General features: G+C 48.1%; 2 protein-coding genes across 2 annotated transcripts in view; one reads left to right on the plus strand and one right to left on the minus strand.

The window, feature by feature from the left end:
* Positions 1 to 10,742, minus strand: part of Cfap92 (cilia and flagella associated protein 92 (putative)) — a 52,273-nt gene extending 41,531 nt beyond the window's left edge. The window contains exons 1-4 of the mRNA XM_041644664.1: positions 10,478 to 10,742; positions 7,419 to 7,609; positions 6,418 to 6,622; positions 522 to 665 (exon numbers count right to left, since the gene is read on the minus strand). Coding sequence (XP_041500598.1) covers positions 522 to 665; positions 6,418 to 6,622; positions 7,419 to 7,609; positions 10,478 to 10,742 — 805 coding nt within the window. The remainder of the gene's footprint in view (positions 1 to 521; positions 666 to 6,417; positions 6,623 to 7,418; positions 7,610 to 10,477) is intronic.
* A 9,593-nt stretch (positions 10,743 to 20,335) lies between these two features.
* Positions 20,336 to 24,269, plus strand: part of Efcc1 (EF-hand and coiled-coil domain containing 1) — a 33,303-nt gene continuing 29,369 nt past the window's right edge. Inside the window, exons 1-2 of the mRNA XM_041639990.1 lie at positions 20,336 to 21,311; positions 22,347 to 22,609. Coding sequence (XP_041495924.1) covers positions 20,427 to 21,311; positions 22,347 to 22,609 — 1,148 coding nt within the window. The 5' untranslated portion in view covers positions 20,336 to 20,426. The remainder of the gene's footprint in view (positions 21,312 to 22,346; positions 22,610 to 24,269) is intronic.

Below are 24,269 nucleotides of genomic sequence, written 5' to 3' on the forward strand. Positions count from 1 at the left end.
CAAAAACAAAATGAGTCCTAAGACAAAAACAGAGAAACGTAATGGAACACAACAACCAAAACACCTCATCAGCTACAATCGGTGATGGCATCGTAGATTACTTTCTCACTTTTTTATACTTTTCTATAGTGACTGGATTTTCTCTTAAAATTAACTTCCAGAGCCCAAAAATGTCTTATTGTGTTTTCTTTTGTTTTGCAGTTGTGAAAAAATATCCATTAAATCAGCTGCATGCTGGCTCATGGTTGCAATTGCAACATTTAGGAGGCTAAGACTTCACATTCAAGGACAGCCTGGCCTACTGGCCTGCATAGCAAGTTCTAAGCCAGGTTTGTAAGACCCTGGCTCAAAAAATCAAGAGGGAAAGAGAAGGGGGAGAGAAGACAGGGCAGGGCAAGGGAGAAGAATCAACCATCAAAATCAAGCCGCCCAGGGGCACGGGAACAATGAACCATGGATGCATACTGGCCTGTCTCCTAGCACAGTGCTGAGCTCAGGTGTCCACGGCCATCACTCCTCACCTTGTAGAGACTTCAAGTATTTTTCTGCCTTTTCCTGGTCACCTGGTGAATTCACCTCTCTCGACTCCTCGAGGACAGCGATGGGTTTTTCCCTGATAATTGCAGACAACCTTTTCTGACTTAAAACCAAAAGTTTCACTTCCTCTGGAATGAGAAAATGGATACGTCAAAATGCCTACTGGACACCTACCATGCCCAGTCTTCTGGCACCTCCGGTGGACAAACGCAGAGGACAGAGGATAAGCTATGTACATTGCTACCAAATACTAGGAGGCGAAGCCACACACCTGTTAGGGCCAAGTGCTTGTACCTCAGATTCCCCTAAGTACCTGTGCATGCCATGCCACTGGATCTCCTCATTTCACTGCAAGGAAGGAGATGCCATGTTCCTCATCTATATGTGAGGAAGCTAATTCTTAGGTAACTTTTCCACACCAGAGTCCTGAGAACAGAGGTTCTCAACCTGAGGTCCCCACCATATCAGATACCCTGCATCTCAGATGTTTGCGTTATGATTCATAACAGCAGCAAAATTAGAGTTAAGAAGTAGCAACAAGATAATTTTATGGTTGGAAGTCACCACATGAAGAACCGTCTTAAAGTACTGACGCATTAGGAAGGTTGGGAACCACTGCACTAGAAGAACCAGGCCTGCAAGCACTCGTTGCTCCAAGCCAGGGAGCCGCACCCCAGGTCAGTCCCTCTCAGCGTGGAGACTCCCACTCATGACAGTGTCAAGCACTCCATGAATACGCTGTGAATGTGGGGGGTCGCACCCCCAAGCCAGTCCCTCTCAGCATGGAGACTCCCACTAGTGTCAAGCTGTGAACGTATGGGGGGAGCCGCACCCCCAGGCCAGTCCCTCTCAGCGTGGAGACTCCCACTAGTGTCAAGCACTCCATGAATATGCCGTGAATGTGTAAGGGGATAAAGTGAAGACGATCATGGGAACTTCCAGAAAGAGGTGAAAAGGACATTAAATTTGACTCATTGATGGAAGGCAAATCAAAGTTTTGGAGAAAGCAATGGGACAGAGAGGCCCCTGAGATGTAGCCAGCTGCCAGAAGGAAGCCCTGTGATGAGCCAGTGTCCTGAGTAAAGGGGGGGAGGGTTCCCACAAAAAAAATGGAACCTGAGGAAGCAAGTCCTAAAAGGCCTTCAATGAAACACAGGGGTCAACTGGACACTGGCCCCAGTGGCAGGAGGGAGGAGACCGGGCTGGGGAGAAAGACGCTGAGAGAGTGGGATTGATGCAGACAGACACACAGGACAGGGCTCCAGAAAGCCTCCATCAAGGAGGAAGCAGGTGCTGGGAGAGGGTCAAGAACATGGCATAGGAGAAGCCACTGCAGCGTCTGTGGGTTTCAAGAATCGTGCCATTTGCAGCGAGCACCGAACGTCCAAGGAGCTGAGCATGAGGAAACACAAGGGAAGCTCGACCACAGACCTCCCGTTAAGACCACTGACCTCCAGCACGTGATCTGCCAAACAAATGTCCTTCTGCAATACAGAACAGAACTCTTAGGGTGTTTCTTTTTTTTTTTTTTATTTTCCTTTCTTTTTTTATCAATTTTTATTGAGCTCTACATTTTTCTCTCTGCTCCCCTCCCTGCCTCTCCCCTCCCCTTCAGCCCTCTCCCATGGTCCCCATGGTCCCAATTTACTTAGGAGATCTTGCCTTTTCCACTTCCCATGTACATTAGATCCACGTATGTCTCTCTTAGGGTCTTCATTGTTGTCTAGGTTCTCTGGGATTGTGAATTGTAGGCTGGCTTTCTTTGCTTTATGTTTAAAAGCCACTTATGAGTGAGTACATATGATATTTGTCTTTCTGGGTCTGAGTTATCTCACTCTATATGATGTTTTCTAGATCCATCCATTTGCCTACAAAATTCAAGATGTCGTTTTTTTCTGCTGTGTAATACTCCATTGTGTAAATGTACCACAATTTCCTTATCCATTCTTCAGTCAAGGGGCATTTAGGTTGTTTCCAGTTTCTGGCTATGACAAACAATGCTGCTATGAACATAGTTGAGCATATATCCTTGTGGCACGATTGAGCATCCTTTGGATATATACCCAAAAGTGGTATTGCTGGGTCTTGAGGAAGGTTGTTTCCTAATTTTCTGAGAAAACGCCACACTGACATCCAAAGGGGCTGTACCAGCTTGCATTCCCACCAGTAATGCAGAAGTGTTCCCTTTACCCCACAATCCCTCCAGCATAAGTTGTCATCAGTGGTTTTGGTCTTGGCCATTCTCACAGTTGTAAGATGGAATCTCAGAGTTGTTTTGATTTGTATTTCTCTGATGGCTAAGGATGTTGAGCATTTCCTTAAGTGTATTTCAGCCATTTTAGATTCCTCTGTTGAGAGTTCTCTGTTTAGGTCTGTACTCCAGTTTTTTATTGGATTATTTGTTCTTTTGATGACCAATTTCTTGAGTTCTTTATATATTTTGGAGATCAGCCCTCTGTCTGATGTGGGGTTGGTGAAGATCTTTTCCCATTTTGGAGGCTGCTGTTTTGTCTTGTTGACTGTGTCCTTTGCTTTACAGAAGCTTCTCAGTTTTAGGAGGTCCCATTTATTATTTGTTTCTCTCAGTATCTGTGCTACTTGGGTTATATTTAGGAAATGGTCTCCTGTGCCAATGCGTTCAATTGTACTTCCCACTTTCTCTTCTATGAGGTTCAGTGTAGCTGGCTTTATGTTGAGGTCTTTGATCCATTTGGAGTTGAGTTTTGTGCATGGTGATAGATATGGATCTATTTTCACTTATCTACATGTTGATATCCAGTTATTCCAGCATCATTTGTTAAATATGTTTTTTTTTTCATTTTGTGATGTGTGGGTTAATATCTGGGTCTTCTATTCAGTTCCATTGGTCCTCCTGTCTGTTTTTATGCCAATACCAGGCTGTTTTCAGTACTGTAACTCTGTAGTAGAGTTTGAAGTCAGGGGTTGTAATGCCTCCAGAAGTTCCTCTATTGTACAGTATTATTTTGGTTATCCTGAGTTTTTTGCCATTCTATATGAAGTTGAGTATTGTTCTTTAGAGGTCTGTGAATAATTTTGCTGGGATTTTTATAGGCATTGCATTGAATCTGTAAATTGCTTTTGTTTAGATTGCCATTTTTACTATGTTAATTCTACCTACTCAAGAGCATGGGAGATCTTTTCATTTTTCTGCAATTTCTTTCTTCAAAGATTTAAAATTTTTGTCATACAAGCCTTCCACTTGTTTTGTTAGAGTTTTTCCAAAATATTTTATTTATTTATTTGTGCCTATTGTGAAAGGTGATATTTCTCTGATTTCTTTCTCAGCCCATTTATCATCTGTGTGCAGGAGGGCTACCGATTTTTTTTAAGTTAATCTTGTATTCTGCTACATTACTAAAAGTGTTGATGAGTTGTAGAAGTTCCTTGGTAGAATTTTTGGGGTCACTTATGTAAACTATAGTAACATCATCAGCAAACAGTGAGAGTTTGACTTCTTATCTGATTTGTATCCCCTTGATCTCCGTTTGGTGTCTTATTGCTCTAGCTATTGAATACATATGGAGAAAGTGGACAACCTTGTCTTGTTCCTGATTTCAGTGGGATTGCTGTGAGTTTCTCTCCATTTAGTTTGACGTTGGCTGTTAGCTTGCTGTATATTGCCTTTATTATGTTTAGGTATGTTCCTTTTATTCCTTCTCTCCAAGACCTTTATCATGAAGGAATATTGTATTTTGTCAAAGACTTTTTCAGCATCTAATGAGATGATCATGTGGTTTTATTTTTCAGTTTGTTTATATGGTGGATTACATTGACAGGTTTTCATATGTTGAACCATCCCTGCATCTTTGGGATGAAGCCAACTTGATCATGGCAGATGTTTTTCTAATGTGTATATCTCTTGAGATGTATCTGAGGTCATCTTTGCAGCCACTCACATTCATGTTCACGTGGGTTGGGAGCTGGGATTTACCAGTTTCCAATGTTACCACAACATTGCCTGCTTTCCTGCTACCTTGGCACCTCAGGATTCCACAGTCAGGGACCCCACGACTTCCAGTGTGATCGCTGGAGTGAACCAAGGCTGTGGGGTTTGCTCCCACTGCACCCTCAGTAGTGTGACAATCTGGCAGCCATGCAGGAGGAAAATGAGTGAGATACATTCTCAAGCATGGTGCCATTTAGCATAAAGGTTAAGGATTGAAATTTTCTGCTGGCTAAAGTTCCAGCATCTGTCTCTCCTCTTGGAGTGTTTCTATCCTCACAAGAAGTAAGGTATCCACTAGGTATCTTTAAAGACAGATCTACAGGGTGGCTATGAATAATGACCATCTCCGGACAGACACTGTATGATTTTACTTTTTCCTCCTTTTTTGTAGACATTTCTAACTGTTTTTTTAATCTAGTGAATATATACTGTTCCTTTAATGGAAAAAAATGTATTTAAAATAAGAGGCAGGGACACCAGGATTGAGACAGAGCACAGGGAAAGGATCTTGCTGTAGCTCCAAGCACCCTAGGTGAGGCCATAGGCCTCCCTGCAGGGCCCAGCCTTGGTGAGGCTGCGACCAAGGGAATGACAGTTGCAGGTCATCTGGGCAGGTTAGTAATATCCTATCTCAAGGTAAACTTGGGAGAGGGCCATGAAAAAAGGCTAGAGTGGTAGCTCAGAAGTAGAGCATTTGCCTAGCATGTACAAGACCCTGGAATCCACTCCCAGCTCTTCCCCGAGAGCCCTCTGGAATGGGCTACATACAGACATCAGCGTGTTATCCTGGAGGGGTAGCATTGGTGTATATGGATTTGTGTTTGGAGGGGTGAAAGTCCATGCAGAGGCCAGAGGTTGAAGTTGAGTGCCTTCCTCAATCACACTCTACCTTAGTTTTTGAGACAGTTTCTCATTAAACCTGAAACTCACCAGTTTGGCCAGGCTGGTGGTCACCAGTTCGAGGGTCCCTTATCTCTACCCCCCCAATGGCCACATCCTTCTCCTTCTCATGAGATTCTTCTCATGGGTTCTCCTATGGTTACTTACAGGTGCACTCACCACATCAGTCTCCTTCCTGTGAGACTCAGACAGTCAGATTTGGGTTCTCATATTTGTATAGCAGAGACTTACCAACTGAGCCACCACCCCAGCTGGAAGAGGTAAAATTCTTAGGTCTCTTTCTTTTCCTGGAAGTAGAGACAGAACCCAGAAACTCATACATGCAACACGTGCCAGTTCCCACTAAACTGTACACACAAGAGAAACCCTTCTTTTGTTTCTTGGTATCCCTGTTTAACTTTGAGTAAACATACAATATCATTTTGGGGAGACAGGCTAGTGATGGTAACTCACCTCAGAGATGCTGTGGAAGCAAAGGTAAGGAAGGCACATAGACATGGCCCAAGTGCACAGACATGCCACGACTGCCCAGGTGTGTCCTGGGTAGATGACACACAGAGAGCACTGGATGTTCCAGGTTAATGATGAGGCCACAAAGAGCATTGGCTTTTACTCTGATATTATATTACAGATTCAAAATCCCCTATCTTAAATGCTTGGAATTTAGAACTCTTTTCTGATTCTGGAATATTCTCAGATACAAATGAAGTGCCCTCGGGAAAGCCACCCAGCTCTAAACAGGAGATTCCTCCATGCTGTATGAACTGAACACTCCATTCGTTGTCTGGAGGGGACATTACAAGGTTACTTTGATGAGCCTTTGTTTTGACCACAATCTGTCACGTGACTTCAGCTGCAGAATTTCCCACTTAAGCTACCGTGGTAACGCTCAAAAAGTACCAAACCTGACATCACTTCAGACTTTAGAGTTCTGGGCTAGATATGTCTAACCTGTGGTGAGAAAACACAAGTTGCCAGAAATGCTTAAGATATAAGCGAAGCACCTGACTTACCGAAAGATTCTGGGTCTTCTGTGTAAGTGGCTGTCTTCAGTCGGTGGTATCTGACCTTCTTAGAGACTTTGTCCTTGGTGTCCCAGAGCTTCAAGGTGATTTTGTGGAAGTTTATTTTCTTTAATAATTCCTTCGTCATGTTGACATTGAAAGTCTGGCTCCAAGACACCCAAATTTTGTCATCTTCTCGCCATGGCTTCACAGTCTGTGTAAACACGATTCAGAGACTGGGAAGTGAAGGACCAACCTACAGACTAGGCTCTTCCCACAGCCTACCCCCAGCAACAACATAGCAGATATGACACCCTCTCTCCTAGCTCCAAATCCCAGGGAAGTAGGTCCCTGTGTACTGGACCCTGTCAAGGTCACCAGTTCCTTGAAAATTAAAATCTAAGCAAATGCATGCATAGTGTCCCTGGTGGTTACTTCCCAGTGATGACTCCCAAGCCATTGCAGGAGTTTCCATGTGTGCATGCATGTTGAAATAGTCCTTGCACATGAACATTCTCACACATGTGTATATATACACATACTAAGAATGCTCAGTACTTAAAAAATAAAATAAAAGGGCTGGAGAGATGGCTCGGAGGTTAAGCGCACTGACTGCTCTTCCAGAGGTCCTGAGTTCAATTCCCAGCAACCACATGGTGGCTCACAACCATCTGTAATGAGATCTGGTGCCCTCTTCTGGCATGCAAGCATACATGGGAGGAATGTTGTATACATAATAAATAAAAAAAATCTTTAAAAAAATAAAATAAAACATTCAAGAAAGTACAGGGTAAAGCCATCTAAAGAAGCCGTCCATTCTGCATCTCACTCATGAGATTACCCATAATCCCACATATCTAGAAAGCTCCAATATTGGGTCTGCTGCATGTCAGCCGGGCATCCTCTGCATCCTCAGTGTGACATTCCATGAAAATATACACACATGTACACACCATAAACACACACATACACACACCACACACATACACACACACACAAACTCCACCCACCTTTATTCCTGACTCCAGAAACACTTTGGCCACGCCAGGAAACACCACAACATCAACTTTTTTGGGTTCTATATCATCGGGCAGGAAAAAATACTCAATGTGGTAGAACCGACGAGCCTTGGCAGCAGCCCGGCTGCCTAGTTTAGGGGTTTTCTTTTTCTCTGCAAAACCTGCAGCTTTTACCTTTTGACCTAGAAGACACAAGTTTCAGGAGCCTTGTTCTAACCTTTGGGAAATGATAAGCTCCCCCAAAGGAAAGAAACATGGCTGTAGTTTGGGAATGACTCCAGCTGTCCATGTGCTCCTGGTCAGTGTTGTTATCGGGAAGTAGTGGAAGGTAAGAGCTGGGCTTCCAGCCAGCCTATCTCAATCACGAGGTTTCAGGCCAAGTGAGAGTTTCAAAATATAAGGCAAACATCCTGAGGAACAACACGCAAGGCTGGCCTTTGGCTTCCACATATACATGGACACACATGCACACAGCATGTGCACACAGAGAAAGAGAGAGAGAGAGAGAGAGAGAGAGAGAGAGAGAGAGAGAGAGAGACTGTCTTTTGAAGAATAGTAACTGAAAAACTCTGGAAGCAAGTCAAGTATCCACCAGTGAGGGGTAGGAGAGGACTAAAGTGTAGCTCAGGGATGGAGCACTTATTCAGTCACAGTGTCTAAGGAATCCATTTTTAAATGTAAGTGGTAAACCAAGATTACAGGATCTCACTTCTAAACTAGATAGATAGATAGATAGATAGATAGATAGATAGATAGATAGATAGATATGTGTCCATATTGAGGGTGTTGTGATGTCTAATCTTGATCATCAACTTGACTGCCTCTAGAATTAACTAAAACCCAAGATGCTGGCCACCCCTTCAAAGCATTTTCTTGATCAGATTATTTGAAACAGGAAAATGCGTCCCAAATCTGGGCAATACTTTCTGGTGGCAGCCCAGATAAAAGGACAGAGAAGAAAACTTTGCTTCTTGCTACCTTGCTCTCATTCCCCCTGGCGAGTCCATCTGTGCTGTTGCTGTGACATTCCTTCTCCAAAATTAGAACCAATGCCTTCAGAACTCCAAAGTAGACTGAGGACCAGCAGCTCTCCAGGAATCCCCCAGGCCTTCAACATCAGATCAGGACTGTGCAGACACCCAGCCCTAGAAACTGAACAACTACCAGATTCTTGGCTCTCTAGTATGAAACAGCCATCGTCGGGCTACTCAGACTACATCCTGTAGCTCAATATAATAAATACCTGTAAGATTTATAAGAAATCACCTGGGAGATGAGCCTCTGGACATGTGATTGAAATGGAAAGACACACTCACTGTGGGCGGCACCATTCCCTGGCTGGGATGCTGGGCTATAGATATGGAAAAGGGGACTGAGCCAGGGCACTCCTCATCTCTCCCTGCCTCTTGTCTGTGAATGCCCCTCAAGCTCGCAACACTGGGGCTTGCAGCCTTGATGGGCTGTAGAACTGAGTCAGAAAAAAAAGTTGCATTTGTCAGGGCATTGTTATCACAGCAACAGAAAAAGAAACTAAGACAAGGAGGAAGTAATGGACCTAGACATGTTTCCCTGCTCGGGTTGTGTCAAGGGTCTTGTGAGGTTCGGAAGATGTGTTCTGCAAATCCCCTTGGGTGAAAATGATGAAAATAGGTACAGCATGTCCGCGACGTGCTGCAAGGACACGCAGGCCAAAGGTTGCTCAGCTGAGCACTGGTTTTCATTTGGCTGGTTTCAGACAGATGATTTTTCCAGTTTGTTTGTTTTGCTTGACGTCAACAGGCCCAAGATTTAGAAGGGAAAAAAAAGAGCACCTATGGAAAGAGGAGGTCCCCACACAATGACAAAGGTTTGAATCCCCAAGCAGATAATGCAATTATAACAAGACAGAATTGCAAGGAGAAGAGTCAATCAAATGGGGGTACTTAGAGGAGGAAAGGATGGAGAATCACAAGCTAAAGCACTGTTTTCTGCCCCTGCTGAACCGTGTGAATTGCTCTAACAGGAACGAAAATAGCAGGAGGCAGCCAGAGACTTGAAGAACTGTGGCCTATGTGTTGGTTACTGAGCTCATGTCTGTGTGTTGGTTACTGAGCTCATTGACGTGAGATGCCAGCAAAGCAGCTTAGGGAAGTAGGTCTTTTTTGGCTCACAGTTCCAGAGGATACGATCCACCATGACCCTGAGAGTTATGACCATGGGAGCAGGTAGTAGTTGGCCACATTGTATCCACAGTCAGAAAGCAGAGAGGGAGGAATGCTGGTGCTTGGCTCCCTTTCCCTTTCTTACTTCTGGACTCTGGCCCACAGAACAGTGAGGCCCACATTTAGAGCTGGTTAACCTAGCCCAGATAATCCCCCTCATAGACACAGCCAGCTGTCTGCTTCCATGGTGAAGTTCCCATCAAGTTGGCGATCAGATAAACCATCACAGAGTAGGTTAGCCCTCTGTGTGCACAGGCTTGTCCAGACTACGCAAGCGGCAGGGCTAGCCCATCTACAAGAAGTACAACTAAAGACATATGGAACAGAAGAAGGAAGGTCACCTGTCCAAGCCCAACCTAGACTGGCAACCGGATGAGGAAAACAATGGCTCCCATTTGCAATGAACAACTGTGGGCCCCTATTGTGTCTGCTACTCTACTAAACTGATACACTTCTTGACTCAATAGACTTTGGTCAATGAATCTGGGATGTATCTTAAGAAAGGCATTGAGTAATGAACAAGCTGTTTATGGAAAACAAGTCTTCTGCAAAGTCGTTCAGCTGGGAAGAAGAGGAGATAGGGAGGAGAGAGAGAGAATATGAATATGAATATGACCTGCTTCTTGGTGTACTTGGTGAGTCACACAATTGCTTTCATGCCTAGCCAACAGCTGGCCCTCCTGAATCTTCTGTTCTTTTTCTGACCTCTGCCTCAGTTGGTGCCAGCCACGCTCCGTGAAAGGGGACTGGGTGGAGAGAAAGGAGGCGGGCTATGCGCCCTCAACCCCAGAGGCAGCCAGCAGCAGCATCCTGCTGCCTTGTGCACAAGGAAAGTTCCCCAGCACCTACCTGTTAGTGCAGGGAAGGCCAGTGAGATGACAAATCTGCAGGGGACAACCTGGGGGACATCAGGGGTAAAGGGGCAGGACATCCCCTCCGAGGAGTGCAGGCTGCTGAACTGGTCCTCAGAGTCCCACTCATGGGCTGGGGTTCTGGATTTCAGGTACTCCTCCGTCTCATACTCGCTTGCTGACTGGTAAGCACTAGCCATGGAGGAGAGGGGCCCCTCGCTTGTTCTGTCCTCTTCCTCCCAGTCCCAGGCCTGCAGGGCCATGTTGTGCAGCACTAGAAGGTCCTGGTGGGAGACAGCAAAGACCCCAAGAGTAAACCTGCCCAGTGCAGGAAGCCACACAGTCCCAGGCCCATCTCTGTCTTGTTTCCAATGCCCCAGGCTTCAGTGGAGGCCCACTATACAGTGAGTTCCACATTTGGGGAGCAGGAATGGGTGAAAAAACCAGAGAGTGACAATCAGTGATGTTCTTCTGACCTGAGCCCAGTTACTCCTCTCTCAGGAGTGAGGAGTTGGTCAGTAGGTGCTATGGACATACAGATCCAGGTGAGCCTAAGTCACCGCTGACCCAGGAGGGTCACCCGAAGCTCTGACTCCTCTCAAGAGGCTGAGGCAGCGTCCTGGATGTGGCCCCAGCACAGAACAGACAGCTGCCACTCGCAGAAAGGGGAACTGAGCCGGGCACCCTGGTACACACAGGACCCTAACAAGAAGCCCTGAGGCAAGACACGGAGAACTCCGGCTCAGGTATCACTCAGATTTCTAGCCACAGGACCCTGACTGCCAGGAAGTGGGTGCCTGGGGGACCTGGGGCATCTGAGGTGAAATAGAGACTGAACCCAAGCTCAAGGGTTACCTGTGAGTAGGCACCTTGTTGGTTCCTGCACCTGCTGCGCAGTTGCAGCCACTCTGATCAGGGAAGCTGAGCGCAGGAGCCTAAGGGTAGCAGATCCCTAAGGGACTTTTGTTAGGCGGTTGCCAGGAGACCACAGTCCACGGCTGGGGGCGGGGCTTTCTTCCCCCGACTGAGTTCGGCTCCAGCCTGCAGGCTCTGGAAACCTTCTTTGAGCTCACAGGCTGGCAGTCGAAGAGGGGCTTCTCGCCACGTGACTTCTGCGTGGCTTTGGTGCACCAGACCAGTCAAAAAGGTGAAAGGCAGATTCGGAAAGCTGCTGCCTTCACCCCTTCGTCCATTTACCCAATATTAAAAAAAGAAAGAAAGAAAAAAAGAAAAAGAAAACTGTCTGAACTCCACACCTATTGTGCGCCTGGCCGCTGGATTCTCTCGATAGCTCCACCCACTCTCGCCTCCCACGCTTAAATAAAGGTAAAAGAAGAGATGGTCTGTCTCAACATACTCAGACCCCAAAAAAAAAAACCTCTGGTTAGATTTCCTGCTTCTGGGGCTGATGTCCTAAAAATATCGTGAAAATTCCGTTTCCCTGAAATGAGAATACGGGGTTAGAAGGGTAAAGCATTCCACCCACCGCAAAAACGTTACAGCATGGCCTGAAACCTAGACTCCTGGCCACCAAAACCTGCGCTCCTCTGTAAATCCCACCCACACTGAAGCACCTTGGCTAAGCACCCTAACTGCTGCCCTGACCCGGAAGACCACAACACACCAAATGGCCTGAGCCAAAGAGGAGCAACCCACGGTGGATTGATTGGTCAGACAGGACAGGGATGGACTTCAAGAGGTAACAAAAGTCAGGCAGGCAGAGTAATGAAAGCAAGAAAACCCTTGCAGAAGAAATGACGGAGACAAGGCCTAGAGGGGTGAAGACTCATGACAAGTTCAGAGAAAACTGATGAGCAGTGAGATGACTCTTGGCACACAGCCCAAAGGGGCGGGGCGGGGCGGGGGGGGGTGGAGAAGGGGAGGGGATAGGTCTTCTAGTGAGGGAGTGTTCCTACTCATCACATTTAGTTGGTTTTTTTTAAAAAAAAAAAAAAGTGGGACACAAGGCTCCACCCATACACATTGGGTTGCCGAGAAAAGTTTGAAGTTGAACTATGACCTACTTTAAGTCAAACAGCAGAACTTCAGTCGAATTGGAGCTGGAACCAGGTCCCAAGTCTCCAGGAACACACTTGTCTAGATGAGATGGTGCATTCCAGAATTCTGCATACTGAATGGAACCTTCGGGTTAAATCAATATAAAACCTGAACCGTGAGGAAAACTGGAAGGGAGTCCACACTGAAAGCCGATTTGCTTGCCCACAGCTCCAGCATCCTGAAGTTCGCCTCTGTGAACCAAGGCGTGCTGAAAATACATACGGTACTGGAAGAACTAAAAGCTACTGAGATTCGGCAGCTCCTAAAACCAGCAGGCAGCGAAAGCAGCTGGCAGTACCGACCGCAGGAGCAGACAAAGGATCCCCACTCAGGGTCCACCAACCACTTTGACACTGATTTCCCACCGAAGGGTCCTTTGATATTTAACTTAAGCAGTTACTTAATAAAAGTGCTTATCTGGTTATAGTTTCTAGTGCTGCAATGAAACATCATAACCAAAGAGCAAGTTGAGCAGGAAAGGGCTTATTTGGCCTGCACTTCAACATTGCTGTTCATCACTGAAGGAAGTCAGGACAGGAACTCAAACAGGGCAGGATCCCAGCAACAGGAGCTGATGCAGAGGCCATGGAGGGGTGCTGCTTACTGGCTTGTTTCCCCTGGCTTGCTCAGCCTACCTTCTTATAGAACCGGGACCACCAGCCCAGGGATGGCACCACCACCATGAACTGGGACCTCCTGCATTGATCACTACTTGAGAAAATGCCTTACAGCTGGATCTCATGGAGGCATGTCCTCTCTGATGACTTTAGCTTGTGTCAAGTTGATACACAAAACCAGCCAGCACAGTGCACAAATACATATGCTACTGGTGCAGAGGCTGAAGGACTCACATTTCCAAGAACCCATATGCCCTTATAATAATGAGCCAATTGGTAAATTCAGCTCTGCATCAGAATTAAGCATATTTATCCTTTCTTTTCATCTCAGGATACTTTCGAATATCTACTTCCTGAATTAAATAGCAGAGAGCCTATTTAAAATCAGGAACAAGTCTTACTGGGTGTTAAGATTTTATTGTCCACTATTGAAGGAGGCTGCTTGTTTATTTCCCGGCTGCCCAGAAACCAAAATAATCACACAGAAACTATATATTATTTAAATCACTGCTTGACCCTATTAGCTCTAGCTTCTTATTGGCTAACTCTTACATATTAATTGAACCCATTTCTATTAATCTGTGTATTGCCATGTGGCTGTAGCTTACCTGTTAAAGCTCCATCTGGCTCCGGTGGGGCTCCATGGCTTCTCTCTAACTCCACCTCCTTTTTTTCTCCCAGAATTCAGGTTAGTTTTCCCTGCCTACCTAAGTTCTGCCCTGCTATAGGTCCAAAGCAGTTTTTTTATTCATTAATGGTAATAACAGCATACAGAGGAAAATCCCACATCACCTCCCTTTTGTGTTTAAATGAAAAGGAAGGCTTTATCTTCAACATAATAAAATTACATATAACAAAACAGGTATTAAGCAAGAATTATAGTTACAATATGTATATCTACTTTATCTTTTATCATAACTAATAAAACTATAATTATCACTATAAATTCTTCAACTCTATCAAAGACTCCAGAAGGATATATTACCTAGGTAAACAGGAAGTTCATTGTAAGCAACTTCCAAAACTCTAGAAATGACAGAAACATCTTGCTGCCTGGAAAGCCACCCAAAGTTCTTCTGTACCACTGAGGCATACATATTCAGCCTACTGGCCCATAGTATCCAACAGACTTTTCCATGAGGCAGGAAATTTCAAAGACAGTTCCACCTATATTGGCAGTTTTCCAGTCACTTTCTTCTGTGTCCTGCAGAATGTCTGGCAGACTCTTTTATGAAGCAGTCATTTCTCTGTGGGTCCTGCATGTCCATTTCATCAAACAGTCCCTTGCCCAAATGACTAGCAAACTCCATGGGGAGCCTCTTCAATGCCCATCTTCCTCTTGAAGTAATTGGTGCTGCAAGGAGCAGATGTGTCTCATTGTCATGAAAAGTCCTAAATTTTTAAAACATTTTAAATGCCATATTCTGAAGGTCTCTGAAAGATTTGAAGAATACCCATCTAACTGAAATACATCTCTATATATCTAGAAAACCTAACTAACAAGTCTACAAGTTTGACTATTATAGATGGCAATAATACCTATATTTTTTAAATTATACATTTTACACCACATTAAATTTTTAAATGAGCTGTACAAGCACAATACCTTAATCAAGAGCAGAAACACATATACACAGTATAACAAAATTGATCTTAAATTTGTATTAATAAACCAAGATCCATACCAATGGAAATCTCTATAGCATATCCCCTTTAAATGTAAAAGAATATTTATTCTCTATAGCATATCCCCTTTAAATGTAAAAGAATATTTATAAACAGTATTTGGGAATATGGGTGTAGTTCTGTCCAAACTTCTTCCTGCTGTTTATTTTAATTTTTGAGGGTGTTCAAGGCAATCTTTCAAGAGGTCTTGGTCCATCAAACCATATTAGTCTGGAAGGATTCCACAAGTTCTCATCCTCTGTGGAAACAAAAGAAGAACCTTTTTTCCAAAGCAACATATCCTTAGACTCAAATTCTGAAGTCAAGATACCTTTAAAGTATAGATGTTAGTTACTTATCTCCTTCACAGTCAAAAACTTCAAAGAAAACACAATAATATACATAATCCAGACACTCTGCGTATATTCCATCCTTACATGGCTTGTTTTTACTCTATTACTAAAACCTACTTGAAGTCTGACTTTACTCCCTCATACCAGCAGCTACTGGTAAGTGGAGGTACCCCAGCAGTAAGGCACAGCCAAACTGGGCAGGTCACTCCCAGAAAGTGTGTGGGGGGGGGGTGTGAGGGTGTGTGGGTGTGTGTGCAAAATATGTGAAAAAGGGGCATGATCGTGGTGGTCTGGTAGGAGTCCAAAGTACAGAGCTGGAGAGGTGGCTCAGTGGTTAAGAGCACTGGATGTTCTTCCAGAGGACCTGAGTCCAAAGTACAGGGCTGGAGAGGTGGCTCAGTGGTTAAGAGCACTGGCTGTTCTTCCAGAGGACCTGAGTTAGTTCCCAGCAACCACACCAGGCTGGTCACAACCATCAGTAATGAGATCTGGTGCCCTCTTCTGCCCTGCAGGCATTCATGCAGACAGAACACTGTACATAATAAATAAATAAATCTTTAAAAAAAAAGAGTCCAAAGTGCCTGTGATCACATTTCCTAGGGGAGCAGCCGTACTCTACAGGCTCAGGGTGAGAGGCCGAAGCTCTAGGCCAAAGAGCTAAAGCCTACCCTAAATGCACATTGGTGTTACCCAGAATGCATCAAAAATGAGATTTGCCGGGCTGGGTAGCACAGGCCTGTCATCCCAGCTACTCAAAAGACCAAGGCAAGAGAACCACAAGTTCGACACTATCTTGGGCCACAACATAAATTCAAGACCAGTCTGGGCAGTTTAGGGAGACTGTCTCAAAATAAAAAGTAAGAACATAAAGCTCAATAGTGAAGAGCTTGCCCAGTATGTGCCAGGCCCTTGATAAGTTCCCAGCCTAACAGTAATGCTAGCAGCAACATGTTAATAAGAATAATATGCTAATGATATTCTGAGGCTTCTCTCCAGGCCTTCAGGGATAATTCTCCAAGAACAGGGCTTAGGGACCAGTGCCACTGTGTTTTCTGAGCTAAGCCTCCTCTCCAACACCCTCCCAGTGCTCTTCTTCCTTTGTGTGGTCAACACTCCTCCCATCGGTGGGTCAGACAAACAACGTAAGACCACCCCATTCAATAAAGTTTGTGGGAAGCAATACTATGTGAAGTTAGCTCCTGCAAACTCTGTTTCTGTCTTATCTGGGGCCTTATCCACAAATATAGCCTCCATATTGTCAACAAATACAGACGGCCACACAAGGACACAAGGATTGCATGGAGCTGTTCTGACAGCTCCCACCCAACTGCCATCATCAGCCCCCAGGCCTATAAGCATAGTGGCTGCCACTACATAGCGCGGAATTGTCTCCACCAAGCCCTCCCGGTATCACAGATTCATGAGCAAATTGCTGGCCTCTTTATTTACAAAATGCTAACTTTACCCTTTTAGAAGATCCTGAAAGATGTGTTGTGAGCCCCACCACAAAGCAGTTCTAATAACCCCCCCAAAAATTCTTTCATGTCACAATTCAAGGAGTAGTCTAGAATAAATACATCACGGATACACTGTGGATTAGGTGGTGGCAGGATCTCGGGTGACTTTTGCTTCTTAGTATATTTCTAGACTTTGTAACGACTCTTTGAGCAGTACACCATTGGAAGCAGCTCAAACAATACTGAAGTGACTTCAAAAGTGACTTCTTTGACGGGACTTCAGTTCTTCGCCACAGACATCCCACCCCCCAGCACGTACAAAGGGACCACAAACCTTCGGAGTTTGCACGCCTTTGAACCTCCAACAAAAGCCTTCTGGGTCCAAGTGGGATTGTTTCAGGGGTGCCTAGTAACACAGCCCACGGATAGACAGACCTAACAGCACGCCATTATAAATCCCTCCCCCACTAAGCCGCGGGAGGCTGAGCAACAGCTCCAAGGGAAGACACTGAAAAGCTTTGTTTTCAGTACTGACTGGCCCAGGAAAGCCACAGTTTGAGGGAGTCCTTCACCAGGGCAGTCAACAACACCAGGCTCATCTGCAAAGACAGGAGTCCCCAGCCACTTGCTTTCGGGACCCAGATTAAGCTCCAGGCCAGGACTTGCGGGTCCCACAGGAAGTACTTTTCACTCCCAACATCTGGCGCCATGGGGGCTCCAACATAATGGGGCCAGAAAACACACAAACCCCACAGATGCCTGCGAGAGGCAGTTTTCCCATTTGGAGCTGTGAGTTCATATTCACACAAGTATGCGCGTGCAAAGCCGAACAATCAAGTGCTACTTTGTGATGGTCATGGGAGCACCAGGTCTCCAGTCCAGAGTGGCTCAGGCCATGTGTGAGGCTCACACACGATGTGGTATAAGGGTTGCTTTAAAACTCATGTGCCAATAAAAGACATATATCGTTTGTGAACACACACACACACACACACACAAATACATAGAAAGCAACATGCCATGATGCCATTTGCTGTTGCAACCATGGGGAGGCAGCTAAAACAGAAGCCGTGCATCAGTTTCTTCTGGTGTGTTAATACTATTTCAGGTAAGCCGATCAGGCGGCGCTCCTCCCACACGGTCTGGGGCTTCATGCAGGAAGCAAATGATCCACTGAGGAAGATGTAATCTGCCAGGGCCGATAGGTTCAAAGTAGATAAGGGATGGGAGCTGTGCAGGGCTGGACAGATGCCAAGGCCCGAGGCAGGAGCCCATTAAAGAGCAGAAAGAGGTTACAAGGGAAGTACTAATGGTAGCCATTAAAGTGGGACAATAGGTTCTGACCTGCCATCCTTAGGGTCAAGAAGATGGCATTGCCTTTTCTCCCCCTGGGAAGGAACTAGTGAGTTCTGAGCAGAGGAGGGTCATGGTATGACTTAAGATTTAATAGCATTCCTCAAGGAGTTCAAGGGCATGAATATATATATATATATATATATATATATATATATATATTTCAAGTCCTCGGTGATGCAGGCACACAGGGGAGAGATGCTAAGAGCTTGGCTTGGAGTGATCGCACTGCATTAGCGGGGAGGCAGGTTCAGGACATGTTTCAAAGGTGGGGCCACCGAGCACCCTTACAACTGGATCTAGGGCAAGGGTAAGGGGTGCCTTTTTATGGTCCAGACCTACAATGACTTCCAAAGTTCTGTGTGTGAAAACCTCAGTCCCTGGAGTGCTGCTATTTGGAGGTGGTAAAAAATTCAAACAATGAGGCCCAGTAGTATTCCACTTGGGTCGCATCCTTGAGGAGAACAGTGGAATCCCAGCTCCGTCCTTTCCCTCTTTTTCTTCCCACCCCTGAAGCATATGACATTGTAACTCCACCACGAGTGTGTGTGTGTGTGTGTGTGTGTGTGTGTGTGTTACCACAAGCCCCAAAGCAAACCGTGAGCCAAAGTGCCCCTCTCCTCCTCCGAGAGAGGGACCTCTCTAAACTCCTGGGGTACCTGTGACAGTGATGGGAAGCTGACGGGCACGGGCCTGAAGAAAGAGGTTGACACCAGAAACCGATGCGGAGAAAGTTCAGGCTGACAATCTCTGTGTCGCTCAACACACTGGAAATCTCGTGGTGTGACTGTCAGTGTCGGGGAAAACAGGGAGGCCTCTTTGGAAAAGAGATGGGCCATTCTCAAGAAGACCTCAAACCGCCGCAGGGCCCAACTGGCCTAATTTGCTGCCCAATACTGTGATAAATGATGAGACCAAAGGCGACGTGGGGAAGAAAGGGTTTGTTTGCCATACAGCCGACACTGAGCCAGTCCAAGGCCGGAACAGAAGCAGAGGCCATGGAGAAATGGTGCCCACTGGCTTGTTCTACACGGCTTGTTCAGTCTGCCCAGGGGTGGCACCACAAACGGTGCAATGGGCCCCTTGTATCGATCATTAACAAAAGGAATGCCCCACAGACTTGTCCACAGTCCAGTCTGATAGAGACAGTTCCTCGGTCAACATTCCCTCTTCCTAGGTGATCCCAGCTTTGTCAAGTCGACAAAATAAACCAGCACAGCAACCAACCCACTCTCCAGTATATGCCCAAAAGAGAGTAAATTATGTGAACTCATACTAAAAAGAAGAAATCCATTGCAGGACCGCTCACAACACACCCCAACACCTGTGAGCTGAGGAATGAATAAGGCAAATGTGCTCTATCCACACAGTGGAGCATCATTCGGCACTAAAAGAGAATTAGAGTACCAGTACACGGTACAACACAAACATGTTAGTACGCCTCCGAAAAGCCCGCTCCACAGAAGACCACCTTTAACTTTTTAAATTTTATGTGTATGGGTGTTTTGCTTGTGTGTGCTTTGTCTGTGTGCCGTATGCAGGCAGTGCTCACGGTGGCCAGAAGAGGGTTTCAGATCCTCTGGGACTGGAATTACAGATGGTTGGGAGCCACCTTGTGAATGCTGAGAGCTGAACCCAGGTCCTCTGGAAAAACAACCAGGGCTCTTAACCACTGAGCCATCTCTCTGGCCCCAGAAGGCCACCTTCTGTATGATTCCAGATATGAGAGTGTCTGGAAGAGATAAATAGTGGGCTCAGAGCGCAGTGGTCGCCAGTGACTGAAGGACGACGGCCAGAGAATGCGCACGCAGTACTGGGGTGGACTGGGGAGGAGGGGGTATGATGACGGCCAGAGAATGCGCAGTACTGGGGTGGACTGCGGGAGGGGGGAGGTGACGACCAGAGAATGAGCAGTACTGGGGTGGACTCGAGTGGGGGGGATGACGGCCAGGGAATGCGCAGTACTGGGGTGGACTGGGGGGGGGGGATGACAGCCAGAGAATGAGCAGTACTGGGGTGGACTCGGGGGGGGGGGATGACGGCCAGGGAATGCGCAGTACTGGGGTGGACTCAAAGTGGGGGGGGGGATGCTGAAGCACTAGTTGTAGTTGTGGTTTGGCAACTGTAACATATTAAAAGGTGGCGGCGGTAGACACCACTTTCCTCTCACCAAAACCCTAACTTGATCTACTTTCAAGTTTGTTTCCTCCTGGGTCCTAGTTAGATGGGGGTGGGGGCGAGTTTAGGAAGCTGTCCGGAGATGAGGCCTCTCCACTCCCAGGGGCAGAGGACGCCAGGCGGGTTGCCGGGGCAAGGACTGCGAAGTGCGGGAGAGCACAACTGTTGGCGGAAGCTCTCCCACCTCTGGCCTGGAGAGGGCCTGGAGACACCAAAAGAACTGACCCAGCGACTGGTAACAGCGATGGGGATGCGAATGGGGAGTTATGGGGAGCGATGGGGAGCACGGGTCAAGGCCGTTACAGCCCCAGAGTGAGAGCACGCTGCTCCAGCGCCCCCAACCGAGACAAACACAGATGCCCTGCACGGCCCACGCAGCTGCCTGGATAGGGTCCCGCGCCTCTCCAGCCTGGCGGTGGCCGCCCGGCCCCTCCCTCCGCGTTCGCCGGCGGCTGTCTGAAGGCGCCGCTGGGCCCCAAAAGAGTCGCCTGGGTCTGGGCATGGAGGGCGCGGCGGGCGACCCGTACCGGCGACCCGCGCGGCGCACGCAGTGGCTGCTAAGCGCTTTGGCTCACCACTACGGGCTAGACCGCGGCGTGGAGAACGAGATCGTGGTACTGGCTACCGGTCTGGACCAGTATCTGCAGGAGGTCTTCCACCATTTGGACTGCCGGGGCGCCGGGCGCCTACCGCGCGCCGACTTCCGCGCGCTGTGTGCTGTCCTGGGGCTGAACGCCGACGGGGAGGCCACCACCGAGGATGAAAACTCCGCGGAGGCGGCCGCTAAGGACTCGGCTGCAGGGATAGTTGCCGGTGGGGACGCGGACGTCAGGGAAGAGGCGCGCCTGGCTCTGGGCGCCGACCCTCCCGAACTCACTTTCCGCCAGTTCCACGCACGCCTCTGCGGCTACTTCAGTACCCGAGCGGGGCCCCGGCTGCCCCGCGGAGCTCTCAGCGAGCACATCGAGACGCAGATCCGCCTCCGCCGCCCGCGTCGCCGCCGCCGCCGGCCTGGCTCGCCGAGCCTGCAGGGCGGCGCCAGTGGAGACCTTGTGGCGCATCTGGAGGAGGAAAACAGCAGCCTCCGCGAGCTGGTGGAGGACCTCCGCGCTGCGCTGCAGAGCAGTGACGCGCGTTGCCTGGCCCTGCAGGTGCGCGGGATGCCTGGGGTGGAGACAGGGGCACCCCACCTTGGCCCACTCCCTCCTCGACTGGCCCTCTCCGTTCCCCACTCCACCCCCTCATTCCAACTTGCACCCCAGTTTATCATTCCTTAAAACTTCAGCTTCACAGCCTGTCCCTTCTAAACCCAAGAAGGAACCTGTCTAGGCAGTCACATAATGACGAGTCAGCAAGCATTCTTCTCCTGGGAGGTTTAGGGGAAACAGAGAAGAGGACCTCCCTTCCCCAACTCAGTGAAACCTGTGGAATCTCTCAGCACCAGGCCTCAGACACAACACAGCATGGCTAGCACTGAGGGCCAGGCCCACTCAGAGCTACTGAGGTGGAGGCATTGAGCTAACTGCAGAGTTAGCCTGGCCTGTGGGATCAGTCCACCAACGCTTAAGCCCTGTGCACAAGTCGGTGTTGAGTGCAGTGCAGGTGGTTGGCCAAGGGAGAAAAAGTCCCTTATGGGAAGAAGACCAAAAAAAAAATAAAATAAAATATTTTTTTTAAAAAAACTGCCAAGTTGGCCTCTGTGGTTCGTATGTGTGGCATGGAAGCTTTATACCGGGCAGAGGGAACCCTCGAAGGGCGCAGTCATGTGTGGGGTGCCTGAAACTGACTAAAAGGGACTGTCCATCCTTCACGCTCAGTCTTCTAGGTACATTGTGCCAGCTCCCTCTATGCTTCTGAACACTGCAGTAAACAAAACAGACCTAGTACACAGATCTCAGGAAGGGCAGAAACACCCGTCGGATGTTAGACTGTGCCTTGAGTCCACAGAAGTAGGAGCTGCATACGTTGGATGCAGGAGTTAGGCCGAGTAGTCACGACTTTGGGGGATTACTGTCACCATACAAAGAACAGATTGTGAACTTCCTATCCCAGCTTTCGGGGAGGGGGGGGTGGTGCACACACGTGCATTACTTGCTCGTGTCCCTGTCAGTGAGAGAGCTCTGTGGTGTAAGGGGAGGTCCCATGGGCTCCTGGAGTGGGCATTCACTCTTGCTCCCCGCGGGCAGGTCGGCCTCTGGAAGAGCCAGTCGGACATCCCGGAAGCAGCGGCACACAAACTGCAGCGCGCGCAGGGAGCGCTGGCAGAAGCAGAGGCGCGCGCCCGGCGGCTGCAGCGCGGTCAGGTGGAGGTGCGGCTGCGGACCGAGGAGGCCCGCCAGGCGGTGCGGCGCAGCTTGCACCGAGTGCGGGAGCTGGAGGCGCTGGCGCGGCGCGTTCCCCGCATGCAGCGCCAGGTGCAGCGGCTGGAGGCGGAGCTCAGACGTTACAGGTGAGCAGAGCAGCAATTGGCGCGGAACAGACCGTGCGGGACCTGTTCTCTAAACCTAGGTGGGCAACTCCGCCAAGCGCTCTCGTGTCCATTTCTGTCTTCTGACATTCATGCATAGGTTCTTCCATTTCTTACGTCATTGTGGACTCCATTACCGTCCATTGGTCCATCCTCTATCCGTTCACCCTCCTATTCATCCATGAAATCCTTTTACTTGCTACTCACAGATTGCAATCAGAGATACTCATTCTTAGCTCTTCAATTTGATCCTGATTGTCACTGACTGTATGCTGTGTACGGGGCCCTGAGCAAAGCCCTTAATCCTAGGACAGCCAAGAGAAGAGGGGCCTGTTGTGACCCCATTCTTCAGATAGGAAACAGGTTTAGAGTGACCTTTTGTGCTGTCTGGACCAGGGCAGGAAGCTAGGCTCGGGAGAAGGCACTGATTCTGGCAAGACGGCTGACAGATGTGTGACTTTGGCAAGTCACCAGCTTTCCCCCAGGCTGTTGCTCGTGGGTGGAGCAGACTGGACTCTGCAGAATAGAACGGCTGTGAGACTCTGCCTGGCTGTGCTGGGTGCTCTCCCTGACCTGCACAGCCTCTGAGACCTTCCCTGGGCCACTGCCTACCTGGTGAGGGGTGTGACTCTGAGCAGGACAGACCAAAAGCCCTGTCATGAGCTGCGATCAGGGATCAGGAGCCCTCCACAGGGGACAATGTGAGGCATTCTAGGGACTGCTAGAGCACAGAGCAGCTGTGTTCCCGCTGCAGGCTTAGCCCGTTCCCTGCCCCAGAAGTGGGAGCAAAAAACTGAGAAAATGGGAACAGTATGGGCAAAGCTCAGAACCACCATAGCACATTCCAAAAACTAAATGGAAGTCAGTATAGCTGGGGAAATATAGCTGGAGAAGCCCGGGAAAGGCCCGGCATCTGGAGCCTAGAAGGAACATAACCTTGATCTTCTCCTTAGAGAGTGTGGAAATGTTTCAAGCCAGGGTGGCTCAAGCAGATTGCATTTCAGAAAGAAAACAAAAACAAAACAAAAACGACCCCGTTTCAGCTGTGACAGGGCAGAGAGGAGGGACAAAGAACAGGAGACAGGCCTAGAGGAGCCAGTGAGGACAGTTCTCCCCTGAGAGAGGGTGATCTGAGCCAGGCTGGGGCAGCGGGGTGGGGGGGTGGGGGCAGCCCAAGAGGTGGCTTTGAACTAATGCCCTCTGAGGAGGCACCTCACCCTTGACTTCTGAGGCACTCACAGCCGGGAGAGGCTGACCCAGGCCAGCCCCTTGCAGCTCCAAATGTTTGGATAGTTGCTTCCTGTTTGCATAGCTGATGGGCTACAGATCTGAGCCGGTTGACATAAGGGCCATGTCTATGAGGAGAAACAAATGGTCGCCTTCATTTTGCCTTAAAGTCACAATTACTTATTTCTGCTTTAAGACAACTACGGTATGAGGTGTGCGCACAGTAGAGAAGGTGGATTCCTGCGCGTCACAGCATTTGAGCCTCAAAGCTGCTGTGCATGGTACAGATCTCAGTCCTCCTTTTACAGACCATGGGAAGGAAAGAGAGGCTGTGAGGAGTTAAACATCCCTGAGGTTGTGCAGCCAGAAAGCAGGAAGGGAAGGTCGGCCTGCCCCACAGCAGGGTTCTCCTTTC

Source organism: Microtus oregoni, unplaced genomic scaffold, assembly GCF_018167655.1.
Source record: "Microtus oregoni isolate MIOR12 unplaced genomic scaffold, Mior012 000002F_ref0000024, whole genome shotgun sequence".
Lineage (NCBI taxonomy): Eukaryota > Metazoa > Chordata > Mammalia > Rodentia > Cricetidae > Microtus > Microtus oregoni.